General features: G+C 33.5%; 1 protein-coding gene across 2 annotated transcripts in view; it reads left to right on the forward strand.

Moving 5' to 3' along the window:
• Positions 1–15,248, forward strand: part of ATP2B1_3 (ATPase, Ca transporting, plasma membrane) — a 163,999-nt gene that overhangs the window by 126,418 nt on the left and 22,333 nt on the right. For both annotated transcript variants that reach the window (XM_012937249.3, XM_051216531.1), the window contains exons 13-16: positions 5,035–5,355; positions 9,291–9,504; positions 11,104–11,420; positions 14,075–14,311. In XM_012937249.3, coding sequence (XP_012792703.2) covers positions 5,035–5,355; positions 9,291–9,504; positions 11,104–11,420; positions 14,075–14,311 — 1,089 coding nt within the window. The remainder of the gene's footprint in view (positions 1–5,034; positions 5,356–9,290; positions 9,505–11,103; positions 11,421–14,074; positions 14,312–15,248) is intronic.

Raw genomic sequence — 15,248 nt, forward strand, 5'->3', positions numbered from 1 at the left:
GACATCTTACTGATAGAAATAAATTATTTTAATTGTTCAGTTATAATAATATCTTAAATATTTTTTGATTGAGATCATGAACCGATTGATGTTAAACCATCATTGAAAACCTGGAAGCACTGGACGGCCGTTTCGTCCTATTGTGGAACTCCTCAGCAGTGCTCATCCACGATCTCACTCGTTGGGTTCGAACCCAGGGCCTTCAGTCTCACGCGTGAACGCTTAATCTACTGAATCACTGAGCCGGTATCCAACGGTGTTAATGTCTAACTTCAATCAATCCACGAAATTCCGTGACCATCTTCTATTGTACTGAGGTAGATACCTGTCTCTAACCGACACGGATTAGCTCCACTGGTCACAGGTTCTTACTAGAACTCCGAGAATTACCTCTCAAAACTAGTCACTAGTGAGCACTTGGTAATTATCAGTTTGGAGTTGTGGAATTTTTTCCGATGTTTGTTTCTTTAATAATATTTTTTTTCACGAATGTAATATGTTGGTAGTAGTGATAAGATTTCAATCCTGATACGTTTGTTATCGGTTGATACAACTAACACAGCTGTTTCTCTCTCTCTCTCTCTCTCTGTGTGTGTGTGTGTGTGTTTGTGTTTGTCTCTATGTCCCAACAAGTATTCATAAATCAGTTAATCATATTTCAGTATGACAGTTTGTTATCTATTGAATTAATTACAAAAATATGGTAATATTTCTGTTCCTTAAAGACAAAACTGCATCACTGATATGTTCTGTTAACTTTGAAAAATGTGAAAACATAAGATAAAACATGAATGACATACTTATTTACATACTTATTCACAAGGAAAACATAGATAACTATACATCTCCAATGTATGTTAGTATATATGTATGTATGTATGTATGTATGTATGTGTGTTGTATCTGTATTATCTCTAGCTGCCTGTCAACAGAATACAAGTTGAACATGTTGATTAAGGTAAAAATGGGTCTAAATATGGTTCCTAGTAATGAAATAAAGTTTATTCAACGTTAGCAAAATAATAAACACATTAGTAACTATTATCATCATCGTCATCAATATTCTTAAAGACAGACATTATATTACCACCTAATGAATTGAACAGTTGGAAAAATGTAACACAAAAGGAATTCTATGCAGTTTATGTGTAAATTAGAAAATTCAGTTGATCTGATTAAACTAACTATTCTAATCTAATTTGTAATGGTGTTTTTTGTTGTTGTTTGGATTATCATCCCTTTATTGATATTTTGACTTAATTTTGACTAGTCCTAATTAGCGTGTGTACATCTTGTGCCGATTGTTTTATCATAAGTTCATATAGAACAATTCGTTAAATGTTTGAAACGGAAGGTACTAGGTTCGAATCCCAGAGTGAATATCAACTGTAGAATGCAAGTACATCGAGTTGACATGTCTTAAATAAGATAAATCGCGTGTCCTGGATTCCAATGCTAACCACAATCCATCTATTCTATATTAAATAATTATTCACTATTTTTATTGTGGAAATTAATGGTAATCGTTTCGCTTTCTTATTCACGCTCACATATACATCTCTGTTTTCCTCTTTCTTCTTCGGTTATCTGCCTATTTTCCTTGTTTCTTTATCATTGACAGAACTTGTCACTTTAAATTATTGATTATAACTACACGAGTATGTGTTTGTAATACACAAGGACACGATAATAAATATGGTCTCGTAGCGAATATCTAATCATTAGGAACACTGAGTCAATGTTTAATGATACAACATTTATTTCAATCAATTCTCAGCATAACTGAATGATTATCTAATAACTGAAATCCATCTATAATGAATACAATCTTTAAAATAAACCAATATTTTTCGATTGAGATCATAAACTGATTGATGTTAGACCACCATGGAAACCTGGAAGTACTGGACGGCCGTTTTATCCTATTGTGGGACTTCTCAGCAATGCGCATCCACAATCGGAGTTCTAGTGAGAAGCTGTGACCGATGGAGCTAATCCGTGTCGGTTAGAGACAGGTATCTACCTCAGTACAATAGAAGATGGTCACGGAATTTCGTGGATTGATTGAAGTTAGACATTAACACTGTTGGATGCCGACTCAATGCTCTAGAGGTTAAGCGTTAGCTCGCAAGACTGATTGGTCCTGTGTTCGAACTCCACGAGTGGGATTGTGGATGCGCACTGCTGAGGAGTTCCACAATAGGACGAAACGGCCGTCCAGTGCTTCGAGGTTTTCCATGATGATCTAACTTCAATTGACTGATGATCTCAACTATTAAAATTACTGTAATTCAATTGTTTAAGCAAAATGTAAAACGTGAAACATATTTCAGTCAATTACTGTTAATATGATAATTTCATCCCCACATTGTGTATTTATGTGTTAAATATGAGGATTACCTATCCACATATATAAACACATCTATGTATTACATACTTACTTATTATCATCATCATCATAAGTTTACTTATCATTACGATCCGTTCTGAAAATTAGATCAAAATTTTGTTTTTCAATAACATCAACTCAACGAACTAATATTTGCACTGTAATACAACATTGTATTATTTACACAGTTAGATTATTATACAACAGTTGAATAGACGAATATACAATGTGTACTACTACTACTACTTACCATTTATTAGTATTATTATAACTATTACCAATACTACTACTAACCGTTGTGATTAGTGATAATCATGATAAGTAAGTAAATGTAACTGATTCATAAAAATGGATACAATGATTAACATTAGTCTAATTTTAAGACATAAGAATTTGGATTTTGAAAAGAAGTACTCAACTGATTATTTCAATCATTCATTTACATTCTACTGAAATCAGTAATATCGTGTATGTGTGTATATAGATGGGTTTATATTTGTACATATGTATTAGTGTGATTGTTGTATAAAATAAACATTTAATTGGTAACTAAAATTAACAGGGTGGATAAAAATGTACACTGGTATTTTTTTTTTACTTTGTTCTTGTTAAGTGTACACACTTTATTTAGAATATAAATTTTCAATATGAATGAATTGTATTCATTCTATTCATCATTAACATTGAATCAATATGGATACATCAGTTCAAGTTACCAGTTGTCAAGGTGAATTCCAGAATAGTAGAATTAATAAGAGTATTCGTGTTAATAGAAATGATTAATCATTGAAGATACGATTCAAGGAGGAAATATGGATTACTACAATAAAACGAAAATCATTAATAAAGAACTCAAATAGTTGTGAAGACAAAGAGTGAATGCATGTGAACTATTGTGAATGATTTTGAAAAATATCACATGAGACTGATCAATTGCACTCTTAAATAACAATCGGAAGATACAAGTGAATTTAAACTTCGCCCCATGGCACAAGCAGTTGGCTATTAGGACTCAGTAGTTAAGTGGATAACGCGATAGCGTTTGAAGCGAACGGTACTGGATTCGAGTCCCGGAATAAACATTAACCCTGGGATGTAGGTACATCCAGGTGACGAGTTCCGAATAGGATGAAACGCGTTTCACTGCTAGCCACTATCCATCTTTGCTTAAAACGCTTGTGACTTAAGACTATATCGAGGCAATCCACACATAATGCACATATGCCAACATGAGACTGATCAATTGCAGTTCTAAATAACAATGGGAAGATATATGTAAAAGAATACCAAGTAAATTTAATATCATTTAGAGTTTCCAACCGCTTGGCTATGTTAATCATATGAACCAAAAACAAGTAATCTACATCTACCTACATGATTCATTCCAATGGTTAATGTCTTCATTGAACTGATGTATTTTTTCTAGTTAACCAAAACTGGGATACAATTGACTTCTTTGATTCCCACTTAGTAGTTGCTACTGCTACATAATGGCAACACACCAATTATAATATCTTCCATAATATAATTACAAGAAGAAAGAATAAAATCGTAGATCCTATTTTCAGAAGTATTTGAAATTTCAATATCATAACGAACTAAAGACTGTCGATCTCGTGCGCGAACGCTTAACTGAGCTTGGATCCAACTATGTTAATGTCTAACTTCAGTCAATCCGCGACCATCTCTCATTGTCTTTGGTGGGTAGCTCCCCCACACCTGATATAGTTTAGCTCGTCTGACCATTTACATGTCTGTTAGTGATGTGAGGTATGAATAAGACTAAATCTGTGTATATTTAGATAAATGGTCCATTTTGGATCGACATTCATGTCTTCCTTTCTACCAAGTTCAGTGAAGTTTATAAATATGTTAACAGCTGCAACCAATTACCTTTCTTTATGATTGGAAAAACATTTTTGAATTATTCTGATATTATTACTACTTAAGCTTACTTTTTATGCATCCACTATTGACGTTTGTTCACTCGTTGAGTTAATATTGTTTTATTATTATTATGATTATCAGTAACTATGGCTTCACCACCTGCCTCCTTTCACCATGATTAATCACTCAAGATACAAACCAAACTTAAAGATTACTATATATTTTGCGTTATTCCTTTTCAATCTGTGCTTTTCTGTTTCGTTTTGAGCATTCAAATCAATTTTAAAGTTTGTGAGGAGACCTTGGTTCGTAATCATACTACTATTCGTAGTGATATGATAAACCGGTTTACACTTGGTTGATAAGATGTTTTCAAATAAGGCTGTTATGGAACGATTGAACGTAATTAACATGAGATCATCCTTCACTCAAGTTTTTTGCTAGTCGGCACTCATCAGCAAGGTATATCTGTAATTTCTAAGGAACTGACACCCAGTGTGAAACTTGAATTTGTGTAACTTAATTTCTCAGTCTGAAACGTTATGAATGGAGCTAGTCGAGCCATAGATCAAACTAATGATGATAGATTTATCTGGATCCTACTAACCATTCGGTTGTTCATACTTTGTTGAACATTAAGTTATTGTATTCAGACGAAGTTATCTGTTATGAATACATTTGATTTTATTTCTAATCACTTGTTATTAATAAAAGAGATTTAAATTTCACATAAATATATATATCTTTTTCTTTAATAGGATAAATACACATTAGTCAGTGGGATAATTAACAGTCGTGCAGCACCGTCACGTCAAGTAGTCGCTGTCACTGGTGATGGTACAAATGATGGTCCAGCGTTGAAACGTGCAGATGTTGGTTTTGCAATGGGTATAGCTGGTACAGATGTAGCAAAAGAAGCATCCGATATTATATTGACAGATGATAATTTTTCAAGTATTGTTAAAGCTGTTATGTGGGGTCGTAATGTATATGATTCAATTACAAAGTTTTTACAATTTCAATTAACTGTAAATTGTGTGGCAATTATTGTTGCATTTGCTGGAGCATGCTTTTTAGATGTAAGTTAAAGTTATGTCAGGAAATTTGACACAGGACATCTTGTCTTGCACATAAATTTTTAAACTACAAATCACTAGTTTAGCATTTAATCCTATACGTATTTAACATTAATCAATTCACGATATTTCCATGACCTTCTATTGTCTTTGATGGATAACTGTCTCATATCCGACATGGTTGAATTCCACTGGTCATGAATTCTCAGCAGAACTCCAAGAATTGGATCTTGAGGCAGAGTTGTGGATGAACACTGTCAAATAGTCTCATTCTGGAAAGAAATAGCTATTCAATACCTCTTCGTTTCTACTAGTATTCAGTCTAAGATCAGTTTGTGGTTTGAATTACGAAAATTCTACAATCTTCACGAAACCTCCTACAAATTATACTGAGATTATAGTTGGACATTTAATATTAGTACTACTTATTCAGAGAAGTCCTACTCACTACCTTCTCGTGGGGGGTTCTGTTTACGAAATCGAGAGAACGAAAAGCGAATGTCCAGTGCTTTAACCGGGTTTTCGGACATGGAGAGTCCTCCTACGGGAGTTGGAAAACCCTAATTCCAAACCAATGGTGCACATGAGATTTGTGTGGCGCATATGTATTTGGTGCCTCCTTGTACCAATATCTATGTGTTAAAATAAAAGTAAATAAATAGCCATTTCAAAATTATCATGTTTCATAGACAAGAAATATAAACAACCTATTTTCTTCCATTTAATATCGGTCTAATTCATCGTTTATATAGCTTAAGTAAATAATGTAAAGTATAAAAATAAATCAATTATTCACTTGGTATTTTGTTTGGCTTGTATCTTCCCATTGAGTTTTAAGACTGCTGACGAGTCCCAAATAGGACGAAACGCGCGTCCTGGATTCCACTGCTAGCCGCTATCCATCATTGCTTGCAAATCAATTATGTTGTTATATTGCATAATCTAATTTTTTTCTTTTAGATTCTGTCTTGTTACTTGAATGAAACATTTGATTTTCTTCTTCATATGTTGTGAACACACTTCAAAGAATTACTACTAGGTGGTAATGTATTGACTGGATTGTTTTTTTACTATTTTCCGGTTTTACATTTAATTCCTATTTCATTGATTGATTTAAAGTCAATTAATGGAATGACTTCAATTAAGCTGAATAGTTCTGTCATATTATACATATGTATTGGAAATCTTATTGTTAATCCTATATTTATTTATTCATTTTAACACATAGATATTGGTACAAGGAGGCACCAAATATATATGCAACACACAGATCTCATTTGATATGTGTGAGGGCTGTGATACTATCCGGGTGACCAAACTGAAGTGGGTGGTTTTCTTAGGGGGCCACACTTAGAGCCTTCGACCTGAGGGTCTGATCCACAAGGTAGTGGAGCAACGTAAGGAAATCCAGTCTTATGGTAGCCGGTGACCAATAATTGGTTCATACGCCATTTGTTCCCTCAGGACACTGGAGCACATGTGCACCATCAGTTTGGGATCCGGTTAAAGCGCTGGACGTTCTCTTTTCATCCTCTCAATTTCGTAAACAATACTGTCGCCACGAGAAGAGTATATTAGTTGTTTTAAATAGAATAATTTAATCTTGTGTAGTTCTAGGATTTATTGAAGTTCTGCTATTGCACATACCATATAACATATTCATGTAACGTGATGACAACTAATGACAGTTTCAGTCAACTTTTTTGTTTATCCAATTACAAATTTGTTTCGTTTATAGAAATATTCATCAATAATTCCAATGTTTCGTACAGCAAATTTGTCTTGACGAAATGTTTTACTTACTTACTTACGCCTGTTACTCCTAATGGAGCATAGGCCGCAGACCAGCATTCTCCAACCCACTCTGTCCTGGGTCTTCTTTTCTAGTTCCATCCAATTCTTGTTTGTTGTTCTCATATCTGTCTCCATTGCCCGGCGTAATGTATTCTTCGGTCTTCCTCTTTTCTTTTGGCCTTGTGTACTCCATCTGGGGGCTTGTCTTGTGATGCAGTTGTGTGCTTTCCTCAATGTGTGTCCTATCCGCTTCCAACGCTTCATCCTGATTTCTTCCTCCGCTGTGATCTGGTTTGTCCTCTCCCACAGTAGGCTGTTGCTAATAGTTTTAGTAAATTTTTAATTATATTCATAGTAGAATAATTAAATTCGATGATGTTTGGTGTGTACTAATGTGGTATATGCTACTTATGTTTGTCGATATAAGTAGTATGTCACACCAGCCGGAAGTAAAAAAAAACCTAGAAGCAGAAGGTTAAGAAGATCGAATTAAAGAGAATAGAAGGGAAAATAGATTATAATTGTTAACTGGAAGAACCATACAGAATGTGAAATACAAATGATGGGAATTTACAAATGAAGTATTCGTGCAATTAGTTCCTTCTATGAATTTAAATAAAGCCAGAACAAATATTGATGCTTCTGATAAATTAATGGTCTCATCGCTCTTTACAAATATCCCCTTGGAAGACACGGCAGAGATCATATGTGAATATCCTGAACTTCTGCCTTTACCAATCCATGAATTTAAACAGCTCGTGTTTTTGTGTATAAAAAAAATTTAAACTCAAATATGTGTTGTACCGTCGAATTGTTGGAGTAGCCCTTTGGGCCCAATTCTGGCCGACATATTTCTGGGAAGCCTGGAACAGAAAAAGCTTAAACACATAATCGGTGGTACCACACTCTACTGTAGATACATTGATGACACATTTCTTGTCTGCACCAATCACAAGCACTCCATGAACCTATTCAGTCTGTTTAATAAAACACATAAGGATATAAAATTTATTATGGAAATATGAAGTTGAAGGTAGATTCCATTTCCTAGATATTGGAATCAGACGAACATCAATTGGCTTTCTGCATCAATATTTTTTCTGGCTTTATTGAAATGAAGTATTCAGTGTATGATTCTTATATTTTAATAACGAATTATGTAATTTTGTATTTAAATACAATCGATTATCTCTACCTGTGTTCTCGTTCACAACACTATTACTGAATAAATTTTGAATCAGAGAAATTCATGCTCTAGAACGGTCGATAAAATTAATGTCTGTACAACAATTCGAATTTATTAGTTTACGCTAGATGATCAGATTCAAGCTGAATGGAACTTTGGTGATGGGACATTTTCTTTTCTGAGAAATTTCTTTAAGAAGATAGATTCTAATAGAGATTTATATTTTGGATGGATGACTGAAATGACCTCAAAGCTGTTTGATATTTTCCTACGTGTTGGATACATCGAACCTATTTCAATATTTTTAACAGACTACTGGGCGATCTTAATCCTAAGCCTCTAGAAAACATCCGATATTCTTTGTTTTGTCTCCATCCAAGATTTCAACGTTTACTCAGAAAGTTTTGCGCTGGCCACTGTCTAATTGCATTGAAATAGGCGAGAGTATCTAGTGACGTTCAGAAATCCCTTTGATATTCATACACATGAAGAGTGCAACCACTTAGGGTTAGCGTAGAGTATAGGGCCGAACCAATTGAGGTGAGACTATAATTTATGGACAACATTTGAGCGACTCCAAAGTGACCTTGAAGGTGTCCACCTACTTACTAGGATTAAATGTGAGCTATAAAGCAATATGAAGAATTAGAATTATGATTTACAGTTGATGGTTAGGGTTAGGAATAAGATTTGTGGTTTTCATCACAAACTGTCATCAACTATAATGCCGAAACAATATTCGACCAAATGGATGAATGGTTTTCGCCCCAAGATCCAAGACCTGTTATCTTAAATCTGGTTGGTCTCGCCACACTTCTTTCCACAATTGTTCCGTTGTTTTGTTTAATTCTAATTTTTCAATCTATTATACTGATTCGTTTATTGTATATTTTTTGTTCTTATTCCCCTACCCCATTTCCCCTCCCTCTTCCAATAAAATACTTGTAATCATTTGTAGGATAGTCCATTGAAAGCTATACAAATGTTATGGGTCAATTTAATTATGGATACATTGGCTAGTTTAGCGTTGGCTACAGAACAACCATCAGTGGAATTATTAGATCGTGCACCATATGGACGTACTCAACCATTGATCAGTAGACAAATGGCTAAAAATATCTTAGGTCATTCTTTATATCAATTGGGTGTTATATTTTTCTTATTATTTTATGGTAAGTCAATTTGATTGGTCGAAAATAAATACATATGTCCTTGAATCATGTGATACTATTGGTTGATAAAACTTGAAAGTCTGGTCTATTATTGATATACCGACGTGATCAGCTTTTTTTGTTGTCAACCCACGTTGACACTCCTAACTAGGCTAAGAAATAATATTAAACGAGTTTGGACACATGTTTTTATATATCCCGATGGAAATTCTTAAATTCACTTTAGTATTTGTAAGTTTATATCTTGTTGATATCAAAGACCTTCAGCATATGTACTTCCTGAGCTAATTACCTTCAATTGTTCATATTTTCTTTTAAATAACTATTCATAGTAGTGCATAGTTACATGTTTAACAATTAGACGTTTCATAACTGAGACTTATACATCATCATCATATTGTCATTGCACATAGTCAAATGTGTTAAGTGGTGAACATGGAAGCACTAGATGACCGTTTTTTCCTAGTATAGAACTACTCATTATTGCGCATCTACGATCTCATAGGCGAGAGTCGAACTCAACACCTTCAAACTCGTGCGCGAACGCTTAATGAAACGGCCATTCAACCCTTTCATGGCTTCATCGGTGATCTAACTTAGATGAGTTCATGATTTTAATGAACTTCAAATTCAACAGCCTTCTCAGTTTTAACAAGTTTTTCTAATCTCGAATTATAAGGAATTTATTTGAAGGATAACAGTTGTATCCTTTTTTGTTAAAGCTATGACCAAACTAAAACATATCATTAGTTCATGAAATCATTAACTGTTAGTTTGAGACTGTTGGGATATTCAGGAAAATATCCCAAAAATTATCCTGTTAAGCCTAATGCTATCCTTGGACATGAAATAGTATCATCTTATTGGTCAATATTTATTTAACGTGTTATTTTCCTGTTGGCCAATATTGTACAATGTTATTTTCTATTTTGTGGTACGTTGTGGTCTGCTTGACTGGTATATAAACAAAGTATGTTTGAAATATAATGATTCATATATCCGAGGCTGTGACTTGCGTTCTGGACTCATCTGGGTGGGCTAGACAGGGAAGCGAGACCAATCAGAACCCTAGGTCGTTCTACGTGTTTGCGCGTCTTTGGTCCGATCAATAATTCGCTACCCTTAATCCGCAGCATTATTTTTCACGTTATAACAGAGACATATTGGCTGATGTAAATTAACTTGCTTGCTGTCCTCGCAACTATCATAAACAATTTTCAGATTTGTTAGGTGACACTGCTGAAAATCGATCATAATTACACAAACATCTTCCTTTAAATATTAAACTTTAAAATTATCTTGTACTTCTTATTCTATTACCTCATTATATCTTCTCGAATCTTATTATCTACGTCAAATATATCCTACTTCTACTGCTAACTACTACCTACCTACCTAACAATAGTAATAATAGTAATAATCTGGCATTTATCTTGATATGGTGATTTGTAGTATGATAAACTTGAACCGATACACATATACACCAGATTCTACGTTACTTTTTAAGTGATCAATTCTTTCTCAATAAATAAAGTTATATCTTATGCTAATCATTTCCCCATCCAATTTTTGTTATTCTCTCTCTCCCTTTTCCTTTAGTTCAATTAATAATGGAAGTCGATAATGTATCGGGGATAACAGTACATGAACCAACACAACATTATACTATAATATTTAATGCTTTAGTATTAATGACATTATTTAATGAATTTAATGCAAGAAAAATTCATGGACAACGTAATGTATTTAGTGGTTTACATAGAAATCCATTATTTATTATAATTTGGTTTGTAACATTTTTATTACAAGCATTAATTATACAATTTGGTTCATATGCATTCAGTACAAAAGCATTAGAATTAGATCAATGGGCTTGGTGTTTATTCTTTGGTGTTGGTGAACTTGTCTGGGGTCAGGTATGTGTTTTGCTTAAACAACAATACTAATAAAGGTCATTATTGTTATTATCATTATTATTATTATCATTATTATTATGAATGGTGATGATGTAATTACTTTTTTGTCAGTTCGCTGTTGCTTGTTGTCTGCCGAAGACCCCCTCCTCAGTCAGTCAGGAACAACGTAGAACTTCGTACGTACGTATATCAGTTCGAGTTGCCATACCATATTAGCACAGAGATACAATTGTCAATTCAAATACCATAATCGTAGAGGTAGAAAGAGTATAAGCAGTAACCGGAAAGATTAGGGTTTGAAGATGTTATTTAAAGAGTATAATCTAGTGAAACAAATTTGGAAAGAGAAAAAATAAGGGACAAGAATAATTCAGAAGATTAGAATTTGGGAGAACACAAAGAGTGGATGCACTTGCGCCATTGCAAACGATTTTGAGCCATGTCATTCAAGGTCTCCAACCATCGGTTGCTATTATCTCGCGGATCTCAACCAGGTAGTCTACACCTACCAATATGGCTCATTTCATGTTTATTCGCTAGTTGACACCAGCATGAAGAAGTGAAGAATTGACCCTTCATCCTGTGTGATCCGAACTAGAATCAGCGTCACTTAGCTTAAGGGCTTGAGGTAATACCATTCAACTATCTGTTCTGTCGATTGACCTGCTTCAGGACTGCGATAGTCACGTAATAATGATCAATGACATGTTTATCTAGTCCTTAATGGTTGATCCAATATCCTATTGATCAAGTTCTTGTTGGCAACAAGGTTGTGTTGTAAATTATATAATTATCAGCTTCAACTATAAACAGGCTAAATTTTAAAAAACTAGAATAATTCAATGCACATTCGAGTGTAACCATTGAGAACTTGGAGGAATAAATAAGAAATATATTTAACAAATTACTTAAAGTTCATAACGTAAGAATAGAAGAGCCTAAAGTTTTAGAAATTGTGAGAATGTGAACATATTTCCAGCTCATAAGTATAGACATCAATCTAAAGCTGATAATCCATCTATGAATGATCATGTATAACAATTGAAATGTATTCAATCAAAACACTTGATAACCACATTTAGGATCTGAAACAAACTTGTCAAAACACAAACAAACATTAAGAAAAAATCAATAACAAATGAAATGGGATAGGCTTTTTCTCTCTTAGTTTTATGAAAATTAAACAGATCAACTATGCCTTTGGAAACAATTCTTCCAATCCCTGGAACCCTCAAATATAACCTCTTTGATGTTGTAGTCTGTTTTTCTTCAAAGCTGTTATTAATCGTAACTCACACACAGAGAGAGACACAGAGGAAGAATCTTCGTCATTACTACAAAACTACACTCAACTGTAATATCTAATAGTTAGTGAAAATGAATAATTATGTGTACACAATCATCATCATGTTGTAATAGTAGCCTTATTATTACTTACTAACACAGTATTTTTATGCTTAAAGCTCTTCCTATAAGACATGTTGGAGAGATCCAGAAAATCCCTCGAAAAAAGCCCAAGAGAGCCTTGAAAATGCTAGAGAACATTTTATCCAATCAGCACTCAATAGAAGTTTCTCAGACACATCTAGAAAGTGAAGAATTACCTGTCACATTTCTAATTGAATGATTACCTATACTGCTATTATGTTTAGTGTAGGATCCCAGAACTTTTCAGAAACCTAATCCCATCTGAAATGTTATAAATACCCTAAATTTTCTGTACATAAACGGAACCTTGGAGTAAAGCATTCTTTTCATATTTAACACCTTTTCTCGTGTTCAAGTTGTCGTGTAGATCTAGCCTGGAGTTATTACAATAGCTTAGGAAACCGACTAAAGCTTTCTGCCAGAAGGTTTATCATCCTACTAATTCCTAAAAAGAAAAGGGGGTGTATGTACTGTTGAATTTTTAAAACATTCACTCTTTCACCGAGGACATAGTGGTCAGAGCATTCAGCTTTAAACCACTGTAATGTAGGCTCGAATCATATTCTTACATATTCCAATCTTCTTTTATATCAAAACACGAATCGAAATTCATTACACGAACCTAAGAACATAGAACTTTGAATTTGTGGTTTGCATAACTTATTTTGCCCAATCGGTGGGTTTTTGACTATTGCTTACATTTTGTCGTATACACATACATAATTCTTTAATCCAATAGGGTGGGATATTATGGATTAATCATGTGTTGTAATAGTATCAGTCAAGCTTTGCTTGACACTCTTATTCATGTATCATATACAGAAAACTACTATATCGAAATTGATTTGAATAGTTACAATCTAAATTCAGTATCATGTTAACGAGGTATGGCAACTTGGACCGATACATTTATGTGCCTGGTCCTACGTTATAGCTAACTGACTGACTGAAATTCAATATCAAAAATGATTACATAAAGTCGATTATTATCAATAGTGGGAGCCCTAATGAAATCCAATAAATGTCTAGTATTCTCTATTTACATCTTGATGCACTTCAAGGCCAATTATTGTTTTCTTAAGGTATTGATAATGGCAGTGCTGTAATGATAAGACCATGGTTTTATAGCTGTTTTTGTCTTAGTTGATTATTGCTCAAAATATTGAATAGGTCAATTTTTCCACCTTATCCCCTATCTGTTATCTACCATTTACATAATATCATAGGTTGTTAATACAGTACCAAATGCAATTATACCAAAATGTAAATGTCGTAAACGTAAACGTCCTACAGTTGTCGGTGTTAACGAAAATGCAGCTGATGAATACATTAAAGATGCGATTGAAGTCGGTGAAGCTGATGAAGAAGAAGATGAAATCTCTCCATTATCACTAGGTGGTGCTAATATGGGAATTGGTGGACGTATTTTATGGATTCGTGGTGTAAATCGTATTCAAACACAGGTAAGTCTATGTGTGAGAGATGATGGTGTGTTGAGGGATTCACGAGTTGTTGTTTTTTTATCTAGATCTCTATATTTGTCGTTATAGTTTTCACAATTTTTTCCCTAAGAAAATTTTCATATTCTTTTCGGTAAGAAAGAATCCCACTTTGATAAAAGTAATAACACTATTGACTATTAGGTCAAAATCTAAATTTTCCCCTCTTTTGCACTTCACATACCTTAGCTAAGAGCAACTGAATGATATCACTAATGCCCTACTTCTAGAACGATGTAATACAATGTGTGTTAAGCACAGAACTATTTACTTGATAACTAAGTTATGACCCTTATTATTAACTGTTACATTTGGTTTAACCGATTATGTCATCGTAATAGTTTGTGTATTCCAAATTGATAATGATTAATAAATGATAGAGTTAACAATAGTCTTAAAGAAACCTATGCTATTATTGTTTTCCTTTATATAATGAAGTAGTGTTAGTACCTTTGATGTATCATCATCAAACTTAACAAACGGATGCATATTGTATGTTTCTCATAAACAATTGCATAGATTATTTATTATTATCATCAGCTTTATTCAATATCATATACTTTTGGTACAATATAGAATTCTCAGTAACAAGTTTCCGTTTCCTACTTCTTGATCGATCCTAACAATAACATATTGAATGATCGTCAGTTAAATGTTAGCAGTTTAGAAGTCAACATCCGAATAATATTCATTCTTTTCAATGAATATTGTCAACAACCACAATGTCTCTGATTGGACCTTTTGTAAGTTGTACAACGAAAGGTTGTACACTTTTCACAAACTCATTTGAATAAGTTATGCGATTAATAGATATAATAATGTATTAAAACAAGGATAGATAACTTGTTGAAATATCTAGATGGCAGGAACAGGTAGTTCAGATATTCAAATAGGCCTGGTA

Source organism: Schistosoma haematobium, chromosome 4, assembly GCF_000699445.3.
Source record: "Schistosoma haematobium chromosome 4, whole genome shotgun sequence".
Classification (NCBI taxonomy): Eukaryota; Metazoa; Platyhelminthes; class Trematoda; order Strigeidida; family Schistosomatidae; genus Schistosoma; species Schistosoma haematobium.